The 13,095-nt window shown below is 47.4% G+C and overlaps 1 protein-coding gene across 1 annotated transcript in view; it reads left to right on the top strand.

Annotated features, from left to right (window-relative positions):
- Positions 1 to 13,095, top strand: part of KSR2 (kinase suppressor of ras 2) — a 399,544-nt gene that overhangs the window by 227,433 nt on the left and 159,016 nt on the right. Inside the window, exon 5 of the mRNA XM_057745629.1 lies at positions 11,716 to 11,900. Within this exon, the coding sequence (XP_057601612.1) occupies positions 11,716 to 11,900 (185 nt within the window). The remainder of the gene's footprint in view (positions 1 to 11,715; positions 11,901 to 13,095) is intronic.

The raw sequence follows: 13,095 nt of genomic DNA, 5'->3' as shown, positions 1-13,095 counted from the left end.
CCTTGGTCCAAGGTGCCATCCTCTTTTGCCTGGGTGCCTCCAACAGCCTCCTGTCTGGATCCCTCATCCCATTGCTGCTTCCACCACGGTCAGCGCTCTACACATTGGGCAGAGTGACCTCTTAAGAACAGAATCAGATTTCATCATCTTCCTTCTTAAACCTCTCCAGCGGGTTCCCATCACTCCCACCATCAAATCCCCTCTCCTTACAGCGGCCCCGCTGCCTCTTTTCTCCTCCCTCACGTGAGTTGACCTGCCCTGGCCTTGACCTTCCCTCACTGCTGAGTCCCCTCTCCCTCTCAAGGAGAAGTCTGGCTTCTCCTTGACATGCAGGTCTCAGCCTAAATGCCATGTCCCCAGAGAGGCCCTACCACCCCAGTCACTACGTCACCTGACTTTAATTCTCCGCGTAGCTCTTATGATTAACCAGAGTTTCCATATTGTTTCTTCTTTTTGTCTGTACCCCCCGCCAGGACAGCAGCCCAGGGGAAGCTTGGCTCTTGTCTGTCTCCTTCATTGGTAGAGCCCGAGCACCTCATTGTCCTAGGAATATTTATTGGATTCATGTTTTTCATTAATGTGTATCTTTTAAAGACTCAAATGAGGTCATATTGTATACATTGTTTTATTTATTTATTTATTTTTTTATTGTGGTACAAGTCACATAATATAAAACATACTGTTTGAACCCTATTTAACTGTACAATTCAGTGGCACTAAGCACATTCATATTGTTGTGCAACTCTCACCATCATCCATCTCCCGAATTTCTCACCTTCCTAAACTGAAACTCTGTCCCCATTAAACACAAACTCCCCCACCGCCCTCCCCATCCCACCGCCACCTCCCAGTCTGTGGCATCGACCAGTGTACTTTCTGACTCTATGAATTTGACTACTCTAGGTACCTCGTGTAAGTGGACTCAAACAGCATTTATCTGCACCTAATTGTACACGTTGTTTTTGCCCCTTCCTTCCTTCAGTTAATAATAAATGTTGGTGTTCTCACTATCCCGATTCTTTTAAACACCTACACAGTTCCATCAACTGGAGGTACCATTTAATACCATTTAACGGGCCAGCCCCCTATGAGGCATATTTTAGCTGTTTCCAGTCTTTTGCGAAGCAGTTAATTTTACTCTTGGGAGAGGAAGGGTGAAAATCAGCGAGGAGAGAGAGAGGGGATGGAGCAGATGCTCTGATAGCAGAACAGTGGTCACCTCACCCTGTAGTGCCGGGACCAGGGTTGTTTAGAGCAGCAAAGTCCAAAAGAAGTTTTAGCAATGATGGAAGTATCTTGTATTTTCTGTGTCCAATACGGTAGCCACTAGCCACATGTGACTTTTGGGCATTTAAATTGTGGCAGTTGAGACGGATGAACAGAACTTTAAATTTTATCTTACTGAATTTAAGTTTTAGTAGCCATCTGTGGCTATGGCTGCTGTACAGGACAACACAGGTGTAGGCAAAGGGCTTTATGCTTACCACCCTGGGATGTGGCCAGTGCCTGACCCTGGATGAGTCAGGCCCCCATGACTAGGCTACAGGGAGCGAAGGGAATGGGAAGGCAGAGTGTTCATTATTTAGATGCAAAAGGTCAAGAGAGATGCTGTCCCTTGAGGGAAAATAAATCCCAAGCAGACTCTGGTTCTCTTCAGGATTTGTGTGTGTGTGATCAACATCTGCGGGCAGGGAGTCTAGAACAGGAATTAGCACAATTTGCTGGTAAAGGGCAAGATAGCAAATATTTCCCGCTTTATTGGCCATACAGCCTGTGCTGCAACTAACTTGCACAGTTGTCAAGCTAAAGCAGTCGCAGACAATGTATAATACAGGGGTCCCCAAGCCCCCCGCGCCGAGGCCTGGTACCCGTCTGAGGCCTGGTACCGGGCTGAGGCCTGTCAGGAACCAGGCCGCACAGCAGTAGGTGAGGGGCAGGCGAGGGACGCTTCCTCTGCTGCTCCCCATTGTCCCCCATCACCCCCCATCACTGGCCTTACCATCCCCCTCCCCCACCCCCCCGGAAAAATTGTCTTCCCGGAAGCCAGTCCCTGGTGCCAAAAAGGTTGGGGACCGCTGGTGTAATGAATGGGCATGGCTGTGTTCCAATAAAACTTTATTTACAGGAACAGGCTGAGAGCTGGATTTGCCCCAGGGTTGGCCCATAGTTTGTCCACCTCTGAACTAGAAGAATCTGGCTGGATCTGCCCAGTTCAAACTGGCAGGCAGTTTCCCAGAGGACAAAAGGAGAACAATGCCCCAGGCATAACTCAGGGTTTCTTACATTTTGTACCCACCTCCAGAGGACAGGGCAGCCTGGATGACCTACTTCCAGTGAGAGACAATTCCTGGTGGGTCACACCTGCATTTGAGACTCCTGCTGTGCTTTGGTGAGATACCCACAGCCATAGGGCAGGTGTGGAGGAGACTCCTGCTTTCTGGCCAGGCCTGTACTGGTGCGGAAGTGATACACAGGGTGGGGCTGCTGAGAACAGAGGCAGGGCTCCCACCTCCTTTTTCTGCCCTGTGGTGTCTAAGACAGTGCATTGTGCTTAGAGTGTGCTTGGGTGGCCTGTGCCGAATTTGCAACCAAGTGCCACATCATCTCTGTGAGCTTCAGTTTCCCCATCTGTAAAATGGGTACAACCATAGCACCCTCCCCACAGGGCTGTGGGGAGGATCGCATTAATAACTGCACGTGCGGAGCTGGTTTCTGGACCACAGTGAGTGCTCGGGGCACAACATGGATGCACATGCTGTGCTGTTGATGGCAACCTAGAGTCAGATGGTTCTGGAGGGCTCACAGCTGCTCATCCTCGGGCAGAGCCTTTAAGGATGTGCGGAAGGAAGATGCGATAAGATTCTAGGAGAGTGAAGGCACGGAGAAGCCAAGGTAGCGCTTCTTCGAGTTAAGAGGAGACAAGGAAAACAGAGTTGAGGTCGCGCATTCGTGTGTTAGGAAACTGACTGGACACAGTACAGGTTCATACTAAGAGGATGGTGCCCGGCCTCACGCCTCGCAGACCCCTTCTGTCTCGGGTGATCCTTCGCCCACCGTGCTGATAGCCCTCTTTGAAAAACAAGCAGAAAGGCGCCGAGTGGAGAAGCGACTTGCCCAAGACCACACAGCTAGCACAAGGGGCGCGGGACCTGCGCCGCGGGCTGTTTGACTCCCATTCCTTCACGAGCACGTTACCGTATTGTCTGCTGTCCTCCTCCGCAGAAAACCGGCCTGCACGTGACAGAGGTCCCTTGGAAGTTGCTGGGATCACTCCCAAGATCCACATTTACCCCCAAACCGGATTCCGTGACCTGGGAGCCATCTTCCTCCCAAGCCAGACCCTGTGTCTTGGGAGCTGGGCTTGTTGGGTCAGAGGCAGGCAGCGTCTCTTCTCTGGCACCTTAGCCGTTCTGTTGTATACTCTGGGGAAACTCTGCTTTGGTTCTGGTGAGAATCTGTTCCCCAGTCCAGATCTCCGTGTGACCGAGGTGAGAAGGAAGGAACCCGTGTGAATCTCACTCAGAGAACCCTGGAATTCTAACATCTAGTTCATGATGACGATGTCTGGGTCCAGGATCCCGAGCTTCGGGGAAAACCCCCTCCCAGGTGCTGGACCAGGATGGTGTCGCATGTCGTTGTGGGGGTCTGGGCTCTGGATTTGGACAAATTGAGTTTGAATCCTGGTGCTCTCTGGACTCAGTTTCTTCATCTGTGGAATGGAACTGCCCATGAGGCTCGGTGATAATATTCACTCATACATCCATCCAGCATGTACTTTCAGGGGCACTCTGTATCAGGCATTCCCCTTGGTGAACAAGATTGACATGGGGCCCATATTCTAATTCTAGAATAGCCTAAAGAGCAAATGAATAAATCAACACACCGCTAGAATAAGAATTTCATAAACTGGCCAGTCTCAGATTCATCCCCCAATGACTACCCTGTCAGAGTCAGTTGGTGTTTCTCTTCTTTTGGTGATAAAATTATTCTGAGTGGTGCCGAGGGATCCCTTAGCATATAATAGGCACTGATGGTGAGAACCTGGAGGGGTCCTAGGAAGAACGCAGTGGAGGGAAAAGGCTGCCTTGAGCAAGCATTCCTCGCTGAGCCTTTTCTCTGGATGCTTTTGAAAATCTTGTAACTGCCCGTCTTCCAGGAAGGCCCATATCTGTTGTCATCACCCCAGGGATTGGGTCAGCCTGTTCCTCAGACCTTCATGTGCTTGTCCTGAGGCAAGAGGTCCAGGGTAAAGAGGAATTATTTAGTCCTCTTTGTGGATACTTACCCATTTTCTCTTAGTTTTGAGTCCTGACCTACTTCCACATGGGAAGGACTTTGCCCATAAGTCTGTCTAGAGGAAAATAAATTTCTTGGCAAGGGACAAATGTGAGAAGAGCTCCCTAGCTCAGGTGCCAGATACTGTAGGAGGCACTGAAATCCATTATTTCATTGGATCCTCATATAACCCTGTGAGATAGAGGCATTATTAGGTCTTTTTACAGGTGAGGACGTTGATGCTCAGAGAGGTTAAGTGACTTGATGAAGGTCACACAGCTAGGAAGCAGGAGAAATGTACTTCCTGTATCAGTATTATTTTTTCTAATTGTAGTGAAATACACATAACATAATATTTACCATTTTTTATTTTAAATTTTATTGAAGTATAGTTGATTTACAGTGTTGTGTTTAATTTCTGCTGTACAGCAAAATAACTCGGTTATACAAATATATAGTCTTTTTCATATTCTTTTCCATTATGGTTTATCACAGGATACTGAATATAGTCCCCTGTGCTATATAGTACGATCTTTTATCTATCCTATAAAATATACCATTTTAAAGTGTACAATTCAGTGGCATTAAGTACATTCAGAATCTTGTGCAACTATTACCACTATCCAGTTCTAGAACTTTTCTGTCACCTCAAATGGAAACCCCAGACCCATTAAACAGTCATTTCCCATTCCCCCTTCTGCCTCCGGTCCTGGGCAACCACGAATCTGCTTTCCGTCTCTATAGATTTGCCTATTCTGGACATTTCACATAAATGGAATCGTCATATGTGGCCTTTGCACTTAGCTCACATTTTTGAGGCTCATCTACATTGTAGCATGAATCAGTACTGTATAATATTGAGTAATATTCTGTCGTTTGGGTAGACCATGATTGGTTTATCCATTCATTTGTTAGTGGATATTTGAGTTGTTTCCACCTTTTGACTATTGTGAATGATGCTGCTGTAAATATTGTGTACAGTTTCTGTTTGGACACCTGTTCTCAATTCTTTTGGGTATTTATCTAGCAGTAGAATTGCTGGGTCAGATAGTAATTCCATGTTTAACTTGTTGAGGAACAATCAAGCTGTTTTCCACAGTGGCTGCACCATTTTACATTCCCACCAGCAATGGACAAGGGTTCCAATTTTTCCACATCCTCACTAACACTTACTATTTTCTGATTTCTTGATTATGGCCATCTTAGTGGGTGTGCATTGCATTTCCCTAATGACTAATGTTGAATATCTTTTCATGTGGCTCTTGGTCATTTGTATATGTTCTTTGGAGAAATGTCGCTTCAAATCGACTGCCCACTTTTTAATTGGGTTGCTTGTCTTTTTCACTGTTTTTTTTTTTTTAAACTTTTTGTAAGGCATAACTTTCATTCAGAAGTAAAGCGCACAATTTTTTATGTACAGTTTGATGAATATTTATTTATCAAAACACCAAGTGACTACCACCCAATTAAGACAGAGAACACATCTAGCCCCCACAAGGATTCTTGATTCCCCTTCCAGTCAATAACCTCCCCAAAGAAAATCATTTCTTCTGGCCTCTCTCACTATAGATTAGTCTTGCCTGTTCTTGAACTTCATGTAAATGGAATCATAATGGACTCATACAATATATGCTCTTTTGTGGCTGGCGTCTTTAGCCCAACACTGTGTCTTTAAGACTCAGCCATATTGTAGTATAGTCATAGTCTCCTCTTTCTCGTTGTCATGCAATAGTCAAATGTGTGAGTATACTACGATGTATTTATCCATTCTATCATCAGTGGACACTGAGATTGTTCCCAGTGTTTGTCCATATGAATGACATTGGCATGAATATTCTTACACAGGTCATTCTGTGGACGTGGGTACTCATTTTGGTTAAGGACATGATACCCTGGGGTGAAATTGTTGGGTCAGAGCATATGTGCAGTTTCAGTAGATACTGTCAAATTGTTTTTCCAAATGGTTGTACCCATTCACAATCTCATCAGAATTTTATGAGAATTCTGTATCCTTGCCAACATTTGGTGCTGTCAACTCTATTTTAGCCAGTCTCGTGGGACCTATACTAGAATTTACGTGACATTTTTTTCAACCAGTGTCTCTCCCTCTATCTCCTTTCTTCCTCTTTTTTCTTCTCCTCCTTCTTTCTGTTTCTCTTCTACCTCCTTTTCTTCTTTTAATTCTTCTTAGTATATTTTACATAAGGCTGCATACTGGGAAATAACTGAATGAAATTGTGGATTTGGTGTGCAAAATCAATATTTCATATTTCAACTATTAAAATACAAAAATGGCATCTGTGTCTCAACTAAAGCATTGCCTCTTCCTCCACACCTGGGGAAATGCAGCTTATGTTGTTGCACTGACTCATCGCTGCCCGTTTTTTTTGCCAAGGCCCCTGTTGGTTCTTGCCATGCTCTGGGCATGCTTAAGCGAGAAATGACGGTTGTTGCCTGTGGCCAAGGAGCACAGTGGATTCTCAATAAACATCCTCCCAGTGTTAGGCTTTTCCAAACCTCCTCTTTCCCCAGGCACTGTGCAGCTGAGCCGAGAGTCCTTAAGTACTCCCCCAACCTCCACTCGGTCTTACCCAAGAACTGGTGTTATTCTTTGGTTTTGAAAAGGGTCTTTCCTGGAGGTCTCCTCTTGGGTAATCAGATCAGGCCGACTGCAAAGGATTTAAATGGCCCAGGTTGAGAGGGAAGGGCAGCTCGCGCAGCTCCAGGTTACACCAGCGGGCATTTTTTTCCTGTTTGGGGAAACGGCTACTGGATTAGCACTTTGCTGCCCACGGTGGTGTGTGAGAATGTGTTTGTGCCTGTCCTCCTGCCATGCCTGCGAGGAGCTTGACTGTTCCCAGCCCTGTCATTTCCTCCCAGTCGGCAGGGCTAGGCGCCCCAGACCCTGTCAATGAGAGGCTGAGGGATTTGGCTAGTGAAGGCTTTTGAGTTCATGGGGACACAGCCCCACACTTGAGGAAGCTGAGGGGCCATGGGAGCCAGCGGCTCAGAGCTTAACTCAAAATCCAGCAAATGGAAATGGTGCAAAGCCTGACCATCAGTGATGGAGGCTCTGAGAGGCAGGCTGGCAAATGGGCATCGATCTGGAGCCTTGTGAATGCAGGGCTGTCTGCCAGATCCAGGCAGAGGTGGTGAGAGGCTGGTGAAAGAAACAAGATGCATCGCCGCCCTCAAGGAGTCCATAGTTGAGAATTCACTGGGAAGATGCTAATGAACAGTCCTCCTGACTCACAGATCGAAACTGGGCCACAGTCCTTTAGAATTTCCCTCCAGATGGAGGATGTCAGGTCCTAGCCTGAGTTGGGGCACATGGACGTAGATGGGAGTCTGTGGACCTGGCATCTGATCCTGGCTCTGCCACGTGGCATGCCTGCTTTGTGTTAGGTGCTGGGGATACAGGTTCTTCCCTTGTGTGTGGTGGGCACAGGCCATGGGGGAGACAGACATTCAGTAACCACATAAGTAAATTTAGAATCACATAGTGCTGGGAGCACTCGTAGCCTAGAGATCTGACTAGTTCTGAGGGTTGAGCACAGCGTCTCTAAGGTAGTGATGCCTAAAGGTGAGTAGGTCTCCGCTAACAGACAGGATGGGGAATAGTGCCCCAGGCAGAGGGACAGCATGTGCAAAGGCCCTGAGTTGGATGAGAACTTGGCGTGGTCAAGAGCCAGGGAGATAACCAGAGTCAGAGGGTGACAAGGTGATGGTACAGGAAGTTGGAGAGTGGGTGTTGGGGGTGCTATGAAGCTTTCATAAGCCATGGGAAGGGCGAACGATGGAAAATCTTTGGAAGTTTGTAAGCTGAGGGTGACGTGATAACAATGTACCGTTTTTTCACATCACTTTCACTGCTGGGTGGAAAATACATTGTGAAGAATTATAAGTGGAGTGGTGTTATTCAGCCATTAAGAGGAATGCCATTTTGATCCATGCTACAACGTGGATGAATCTCAAAAACATGATGTTAAATGAAAGAAGCCAGATGTGAAAGGTCACGTATTGGACAGTTCATTCCGTTTATATGAAATAGCCGGAATAGGCAAATCCTTAGAGACGGAAAACGTCAGTGATTGTCAGGGGCTGGAGGGAAGGGGAATGGAGAGTAATGGCTTCATGGGTACAGGGTTTCCTTTTGGGGTGAGGGAAATATTTTGGGACTAGATAAAGGTGGTGTTTGCACAGCATTGTGAATACTTAATGCTACCGAGTTGTTCATTTGAAAATGGCTAACTTTATGTGAATTTTACCTCAATACAAAAAAAGCAAAGGAAAACAAAAGTGGGGTTGGGATTTTAAGAGGCAGCAGCAGCAGTAGCTTAGGTGAGGGAGGAAGATGGCTTGGTTCAGAACTGGGGGGCTGGAAATGGAAAGTAATGAACCAATAAGAGGAGGTAGAATTCTCAGGATCCTTTTCGTTCAAATATGCTATGCAAATCAGGAAGGTTGGAAGAGCTTTTCTAGATGCCAACACTGGACTAGTCCTTTGCTGTACCTGGTAAAACAAGCACATTTTCCTAGGCGCAGTTTGTGGTCGAGCCTGCCATGTCAGAGAGCCCTCGTCTGCCCTTCCGGAAAGCAGCATGTCCACCCAGGGCTGATACAGCCCCAAAGGATGGAGCTGCCCGTGCCAGTGTTTCATGCCATCTCATTTTGCTACTTTCCCCAGAATTGGCCCCATTTCCAGAAAATACATTTATGTGATAGATATAGAAGATCGTGGAGAGGATGTTCTTTTTAATTGCATCTGCAGGATATACTGCAAAATATCCACTACATTTTAGTTACAGTCACAGTCATCAGACACAGTCGATTGTGTCTGTTTTCCCCTCCAAGCAGGCCTGGGTGATGAACACAGGTGGTAAAGGTGAATCCTACATCCTGTCCACAAAGAGTTCCCTGGTGGCTGGGAAGCCATGTAGAACTTCCTTCCACTCATTCTGATTTAAATAGCCATTCATCCTCCCACTTTCTCTTCCTCCTGTCCTTTCTTCCTCCCTTCTTTCTATCCATCTTTCCATCCTACCATCCTCTCCTCCTTCATTACAACCATCCATCCATCACCCTTTCATCCTTTGACCTTTTCACCCTCCCATCCATCCCTCCATCCATTCTTCCTTCCATCCACCCTGCCATCCTCCCCCATTCCTTTTAGCCATCCTTCCATCTTCTCAGTCTGTCTTTTATTCTATCCATTTGTCCTCCCATTCTTTCATCCTCTCATCCTATCTGTCCTTCATTCATTCCATCCTTCCACTTCTCACCTTTTTTCCCTCTCTCCACCCATCCATCTTTTCATCTATCCATCCATCCATCCTTTTATCCATCCATCTGTCCAATTAACATTTATTTATACACGTCCCTTCTCTGCTCCATCTGTGGCCATGCCATGAAGCACCACTGAGCTGCTATTACACTTGTGCTGGGTTAGACTTGCTTGTCTTTTAAAATTTTTAATTTAATTTTTTAAATTTTTATTGAAGCATAGTTAATTTACAATGTTGTGTTACTTTCTGTTGTACAGAAAAGTGAATCTGTTACACATATACATATATCCACTCCTTTTTAGATTCTCTTCCCATATAGGTCATGACAGAGTATTGAGTAGAGTTCCCTGTGCTATCCAGTAGGTCTTTATTAGTTATCTATTTTACATATAGACTTGGTTCTTTGTGTACAAGGGATCTGACCTCATCACTTAGTGGCCCAGTGCCTCAAGGCTCCCATCTGTGTTTGGGAGAGATAATCCTGGTATCTATTGCCAGAGGGTTTGATTGCGTCCTCTTCATCTGCCAGGGTAGTGGTGGGTTGAGGGGACTGCTGGATGTTTCAGGTGAAAAACATGGCTTGGCTTCAGTTTTTTTTGCTTCTTCAAGGTTAAGTCCATGCTGTACAGACACCCAGTTTAAGCTGGTCATAGTGATGTTAATAACAGGTACCCTGAACCCTCACTCCATACTGGACCCTGTGCCGAGCACATGATCTCATACAATTGTCAGGACATCCTCCGTAGGTAGGTGCTATGACTTCCCGCATTGTCCAGGTGAGGAAGCTGAGGCACAAAAGGTGAGATCACTTTCCTGAGGTCACAGTCGGGACCTGAACTCCAGACTCCCTGACCCCGAAGCCTGTGAGTTTAACTCCTACGTTACACTCCCTCTGTATAGACACCTTTTTGAATCTCCACCACTGGACGCTCACGTGGAATGAAATGCCACCTCCGCTCCCCCTTCTTTTCCAACCGCGGGCAGGGTGAGCCAGCCAACACGTGCTGCTCTAACAGGAGGCACCTTGCTGGACCTTGCTGCAGACCCCTGGGGGAATAAGAAGCAGGGCTGCCAGCGCAGGCGCTGCGAGGGGGCGACTCTGCAGGCGCACTTGAACTCCTTAAAGCTGAGAAGCAGCAGGGCTCCTGGAGAGGGTGACTTTTCGGCTGCCTGTGTGGGAGGCCTCTAGTCTTAAATTAACACCTTCCAGGGCCCTCCATCCAGAACTGTGAACATTTGCAAGGCGGTTTTGCTTTGGCCACAAGAGGGCGCCCAACTCCTGGCCACACCTGAACAGGGCACTAGGGGAGGTGCGCGACCAGAGCAGTGAGGTTAATTTTGGATGCAGTTTTGAACCACACTCTCTTCAACTAATCACCTAAACTCCTGGGGAAGGGGAGAAGCGTTTCAGAATCAGCTCAAGAGGTACATTCTATTCAGCTGGGGCCGAGCTAGGGTCTGAGAGCTTCAACAACGAAAACCACAGGTTCCGAACCTCAAGGAGCTCACAGTAGGGGGTAGAAGATGGAGAATTAAAACGCAGCGTTATGTGATGGTCTTCCTCCAGATCGATCATTTAATAAGCATTTCATGAGCACATACTGTATGCCAGGCTCTGTGCTGGTTGCCAAAGGCAGAGAAACGAACAATACAGAGTCACTGGCCCTAAAGACCCTCAGTCCACTTGGGAGACTAGGCCTAAAAGAACAGATTTGGAAAAAATAGGAAAGTGCAGCCACAGAGAGGTATAGAGAATATTTTAGGGGGACAGAGGAAGGTCACCAACCCAAGCCAGGAGGAAAGGGGAGGTATCAGGGAAGGCTTCCTGGAGGAAGAACACTCAACTTTGGCAGGGATGGACTGGGGAGTCAGGGAAGGCTTCCTGGAGGAGAGGACACCAGAGTTATAAAAGACCCGACAAAGAAGGAGAGGGTTTTCCAGGCTGTGGGAACAGCATAAGCCGAGGGTTGGAGGCGAGAAGCGGCACAAAATATGTGGCTGGAGCCCGGTGGGAGGGAGCCGGAGAGGGTGGCAGGGCCGGATGGAGGTGGGGAGTGGGTACTGGGTGCCGTGCTAAGGAGATTGGGTCCCCCTACTCTCCTTGTGTGTGCGTAGGCATACATTTTCCATCTTTTTTTTTCTGTCTTCTTTTCAGAGCCAAGAAGAAGAGCAAGCCCTTGAACCTCAAGATCCACAGCAGCGTGGGCAGCTGCGAGAACATCCCCTCCCAGCAGCGCTCCCCGCTGCTGTCCGAGCGCTCCCTCCGCTCCTTCTTCGTGGGACACGCGCCCTTCCTGCCCTCCACCCCTCCCGTCCACTCTGAGGCCAACTTCTCCGCAAGTAAGTCCCCCGCATGCGCACCCCGGCAGCTGCACCTGCTGCCCTCCGCTCCCGGAGTGCGCCCGCTTCTTTTCCTTCCGTGAAAATACTCGCGAAATGCGCGTGGAACACGCCCCATCCGCGGTCAGCCCACCGCCTCCACCTGCGCCACTCACGCCCCTTGGGATGGTTTCAGAGAGAAGGGGGCATAATTGGGAGGCTGTTGTCATGGGTTTCGTGTGCCTCCTCTTTTTTTGCCTGTAGGTGTGTAGGGGTGACAGCAGGAAGCAGACATGCAGAGCATTAAAGGAAACATAAGCCTTTTCTCTCCTCTGCTTCTCAGCTGCCGGGTCACAGGATTTTTCCTGGCCGTTGTGAAAACGGCGTCTCTGATTCAATTTTGTAATTTTCTCTCCCACCGCGGGTCAACTCGTATAACCTTTACATCTCAAAGAAGGATTTGGGTTCAAACTGGGCTGAGTGTGGCCTGGGGTGGCTTACATTCTGCTCCCGTGAATTTTGCAGCAAAGTGGGGAGAGGAAATGGAACTTTCTGGTGATCAAGGGCTGAAGTCTCAGAAGGCGTTTAATCTTCTCTGCCCAGAGGCCCATTTTGCTGAACAGGCACAGATGTGGTCAGAGGGGAGCCCCTGAAAAACACCCAGTCAGTCCACCAGCCACGACAAGAACTTCGTTGCCTGGGAACTCAGGAAGAGGAGGGGGTGCTAGAATTTGGAGAAAGTAACCCCTTGCCCTTAATACAGCCATACTGTGTCCACATATTGATGCTCTGATAAATGATAAATGATGTTTACTGAGCACCAGTGTGTGCTCATCACCCACGTGTGATATCATTTAGTTCTTGCAATAATTAGTGGTACACAGGGATTATCCCCATTGTATAGATGAGGAAACTGAGGCCCAGGGACATCAAAGAATTGCTTAAAGTCACACAGCTATGGAGGAGTTGAGTCAGGATTTGAATCTGATTCTAACTCTAGAGTATACAAGCTTAACCATCATACCTGATTTGATAACCAATTTCCTCAAGTATCCAACAGGATACCTTTCTGTAAACGTGGAGTTCTATTCTTTACCTTTACATAAGGGTTTTGAAATTTTTTTTAGGGAGGCCATGGACCCTTTAAGAATTGGGTGCAATGTATTAATTCTCTCCCTGGAAAATTGCACGTGTAACATCCAACACAACACTTAAA

Source organism: Hippopotamus amphibius, chromosome 8 (genome assembly GCF_030028045.1).
Source record: "Hippopotamus amphibius kiboko isolate mHipAmp2 chromosome 8, mHipAmp2.hap2, whole genome shotgun sequence".
Classification (NCBI taxonomy): domain Eukaryota; kingdom Metazoa; phylum Chordata; class Mammalia; order Artiodactyla; family Hippopotamidae; genus Hippopotamus; species Hippopotamus amphibius.
The sequence above is the reverse complement of the archived record's forward strand: the minus strand, read 5'-3'. Positions and strand labels throughout refer to the sequence as shown.